At 39.8% G+C, this 4500-nt stretch overlaps 1 protein-coding gene across 1 annotated transcript; it reads right to left on the reverse strand.

Annotated features, from left to right (window-relative positions):
* Positions 1-3447: 3447 nt before the first annotated feature.
* LOC149246355 (uncharacterized) lies at positions 3448-3879 on the reverse strand. Its single transcript, XM_089440879.1, has one exon. It carries the CDS (start codon positions 3877-3879, stop codon positions 3448-3450), a length of 432 nt encoding a protein of 143 aa, XP_089297005.1.
* Between the last annotated feature and the right edge of the window lie 621 nt (positions 3880-4500).

Raw genomic sequence — 4500 nt, forward strand, 5'->3', positions numbered from 1 at the left:
TTTCTCCAAAAAGTGCCTCAAAAAAGTGGGCATTGTGCGTTTGACCAGTGGACTGATAAATTAAATGCCTGAAAATCACATAACAGCTAGGAAATCAAAAACTGATCCAAGGCTCCTCAAAAATGGTTGTGATGGCTGATGTTGAAGGTGATTAGGCCTATAGTGAAACCTCCACCAGTAGGTTAAGCTTGTCCTGCTATTCTTGATGAGCTAAGGCTTCAATTCTTGCTTGAGCCCTTTTGAGCTTGGCTCTAGCAATCTTGTCCCTCATGGCATAATGTTTGGCCATTCTCCTTTGCACTTCCACATCTCTAGTGGCTTTGGCTAGCAAGTCCTCAAGGTGAGTGTTAACCCTCTCAAGCCAATATTCCCTGTTCTCATTCACCATTTGGCCCATTTGTTCATTCAAGGTAAGTTGATTTGCAAGTTGGGCTTCTTTTTCCTTCTCAAGCTCCAAAGCTCTCTTTAGGCCTCTAGTATTTGGCCTTCTCATGGGCATATATTCCTCCATGGGCTCACCATATTCACCATAAGCTTCCTCAAGCTGCACCTTAGCCTTTTCTACCTCTCTTTTGGCCTTGATGAGCTGAACGGCCATAAGCTCATGCTTAGTCTCCAACTGCCTGTTTTCCTGTTTGTAATAAGAGATGATCCATTTGGCTCTTTGCAGGGTCACCTACAACTCACCTATCATTGCCTCTTGCTCCTTGATAAGAATTCTAGTGTTTTTCTGTTCACCCTCCTCATCTAAGTTCACTAGGTTAAAATCTTTCTCAATTTCATGGAGGTGTTCTTCCTGTTGTTGCATCTTTGTTTCAGCCACCTTTTCCTTTCTTTTGTGTACCTATTTTTCTGATGATGAAAGCAAGGCCCCTCCCACAATATGTGGGGAAAACACTTGCCTATGTCCTCTCTGATAAGTATGCACCATGGTACCTGAACCAATCCTTCCAGACTTGTTGCTTTGACCCTGATTACCTTGATTTTCTTTGCCACTGTCTTGTTTCCTGTCAGGTGAAGGAATAGGTGCATGTGAAGGTGATAATGGAGGTGAGGGTGGATGTGATGATGATGGCATGTTTTGAACATTCTGAGTGGAAGCATGAGTGAAAATGGGGTTGGCAATGAATGTACTCCATGCAATGTTAAGTTCTTTAAGGTGATAAAGAACTATGATCTTTATGAGAGCATGATGAAATAGGCTTTTCATTTGATCTTTGGGTTCTCTCTTTTGGGCAATGTAAGCCATTTTCTCCACACTCCTGAAAAGATAGTAGGGTATATTGAGCATTTTAATCCTAGTGAAATGCATGAGTAACTTGATATGGTAGGAGTAGACCCTAGAAAATCTTCCCTCACATGAAAAATACTTCATTATAATCTTCATCATAGGTGCATATCTGTCAAGGAGGTATGAGAAAGGAAAATAGCCCTTTCTTTCATGTTTGTATCTAGGTTTGATGTATGGTTCATAGAAATGTGCTTCTATTTCACCCTGCTTGAACCATTTTTCCCCAACTTCTGGAATCCCGATGGCAGCTGATATGGTGGCAACAGACAATGTGAAGGTTATGCCTGCAAGAGTGACTTGATTATCTTGAATCCTAGTTATGAAAAGCCTGGTCAACTTAGGGTGGTACTGAACTACTTGGACTTGTTCACAAAACTCAAAACACCCTAACCATTTGAAGGATGTCACTGTCATGGGAGAGGCTAGAAGATCTTTGAGATATGTGGGCTCAAATTTGTGAATATTCCCTCCTTTATGTGGTCTTATCTGTTCTATGCTTCCCTCTCTCTAATCCCTCTTCTTCACTGTGTGTTCTGTATTCCTCATCAACCATGGTGTTTTTGAAATGAAACCCTAGGTAGATGGTATGGGAATGCAAGGGTGTAGGGAGGAAAAAGGAAGGGAAGGGTAGATGAGAGTAAATGAGGGTCTGATGGGGTAAGGATAGAAACTTTTGAGGGGGAATATAGGGTGTATATTAGGTGTTTTTGGGGAAATGGGAAATTTGCTTGTAAAACTAGGGTTTAGGAGAAAGACTTAGGGTTTGGAGTGAGAGACTAACACCATACGATTTTCATTCTTCAAGCATGAAGGAAATAACCTTAATGAGAGGGAAATGGCAATACTTACTTGATTTAGGGCTTAGGAGAGATTTTGCAAGCTTGAAGACTGAAGGAGTGTAAAATTGGTCAAGTGCACAGTGCATGAAGGGAGTGCGCAACGCCTTAAGGGAATGCGTAGTTCCTGCCAAACGCGTAGCGCCTGGAGAGAACGCGTAGTGCCTGGAGAGAACGCGTAGTGCCAAGAGGAAACGCAAAACGCCTGCTCTGTTTTCACAATTTTGCCTTGAAATCACCCAAAACACAGCTCCAGTTTGCTCAATGCGTTGTAAGAGGTAAATAAAGGGAAAGAAGATATTTATAGGCCTTTGACTTTAATCTTTAGCTCCTCAAACCCCTTTTTCTAATGTTTTTTTTTCCTTTTATGACTTTCACCTTTTAAACTCTGTTTTGACGCTTTTCCTTCTTTGTGCTTTTGCAGGTGGACAAATGCTCAACTTAACTTTACTTTTGCAGTATTGGTGCATCTTGCAGGAAGGAGAAATATTCTAATGCCGTTGAGATCCATTATTACATATAGAAACTTAAAATTACACAAGAAATACAATAAATTCAAAATACTTTGTTTTCACCCCAAAAACACGTTTTTGAGGTGAAAATTACATTAGGTTCCAAAAATAAAAAATTTAGTAGTTGTGAATTTCAAGCCATCATGCTTGATTTATTGATCATCCTCATATCCTTGTTGACCTTTATTACATTCGAAAATCATTTTCTTGACCTTGGTAATGAAACCCTAGACCTAATGAAATCAAACCCTAGGACCTAATGAAATGGACTGCAGATTGTTTATGAACCATGACTGAAAAAAATATGAAGGAGGATTAGCAAGTATAGTCTATGAGGGAGGAGCTGAAGAGAAAACAACCATCAGTGGATCCATATATCATGACCTAATGGAATGATGAAAAATTTATAGTATGGGACTCCTACTATGAAAATGCAAAAGAGAAAATTTTGATCCCTGATGGAAGTATGAAAAGACTGACACTAACATTGGCTCCAATGGGGATGGTAGCTCCTTGGAGGTGCCAAGAACACCATAGACCTAGTAGCCTTATCCATTGGGCAATACGGTCAACAATTTTGAAGACAAAAAACTGACTCAATGAAAACTAAGACTGACTCAATGCAAACTGAGACTGACTCATGACTTTAACTATAAACCAAATCAAAACAACCAAACTCTACACATACCATTCAAGCTTTATAGCCTTCACTTCAAGCCCCAAGCTTCAATGACTGTGTATTTGAAATCTTGCAAGGAAAATGAAAATGGTATATACAATGAAAGTGACATAATTTCAGAGAACCACCTCAAAAGTAGTAGTGCTTCAGGAGCCTACCATTCACTGGCCCTCTTGAACAATCCTGACCATCCATCTCCTTGAGCAGAAAAGCATTCTGTCCTCTGTATGCTAAGATCCTATACGGTCCTTTCCATAGGTTGTCAAACTTATCATGCTTTCCCTTGTCCTCATTCCCTACATCCCACCACAGCACTACATCCTCCAACTGAAACTTTTCTGCTTTGGTTTTACGGTCATAAATCTTCTTTATCCTTTCTTGCAATCTAAAAGTGTTTGGGGAAACCTCTTCCCTTATTTGCTGAAGGTGAATAATTTGATTAATTCTTCGTTGAATATCATCCTCTTCGCTACCAGCTTCCTGTAGTAATCTCATGACTGGGATTGCAAGTGACGTAGGAAATACTATGTCAAACCCATAAACCAACTCAAAAGGCAACATACTTATGGATTTATTGCTGCTCACTCTATCAACCCACAAGGCATTGACTAGCTTTCGATGCCAAATTCTTCTTATTTGCTTCCAACATTTTCTTGATTATATTCACCAAGGACTTATTTTATGACTCAGCCAATCCATTGCCCTGCGAGTAGTATTATGTGGAATGACCCAATGTAATGTTGTACTTGTTTCAAAACTCCACCATCTTCCTGGACTTAAATGTCGCTACATTATCTATTATGATCTTGTGAGGGAAACCAAAACAAGACAAGATATTAGATTCTAAAAATTGAATAATTACTATATCCATGGTCTGCCTTGTCGGAATGGCCTCAATCCACTTGGTGAAGTAATCAGTAGTTGTCAAGATCCACCGATGCTCTGCTAATGATATAGGATGGATTTCCCCTATGAAATCAAGTCCCCACTACTGGAAAGGTGCATTTACTTCAACTGGTTTCAAAGGAAGAGGAATCAGCTTCCTTTTTCCTTGAAAAGCTTGGCATTCATCGCAGCCCATCACTGTTTTATACAAGTCTGAAAATAAAGTCAGCCAATAATACCCTGCTCGCAACACTTTATTCATTGTTGTTTTCCAAAACAAATGACTGCCACAATCAC

The sequence above is a fragment of the Pinus tabuliformis genome, chromosome 7, assembly GCF_031772625.1.
Source record: "Pinus tabuliformis cultivar Carrire ecotype Pingquan chromosome 7, CPIR1, whole genome shotgun sequence".
Taxonomy (NCBI): domain Eukaryota; kingdom Viridiplantae; phylum Streptophyta; class Pinopsida; order Pinales; family Pinaceae; genus Pinus; species Pinus tabuliformis.

What these genes read in the sequence shown, in the direction of transcription:
- LOC149246355 (XM_089440879.1), bottom strand. Translation starts at nt 3,879, where the DNA reads ATGTTGCCTTTTGAGTTGGTTTATGGGTTTGACATAGTATTTCCTACG.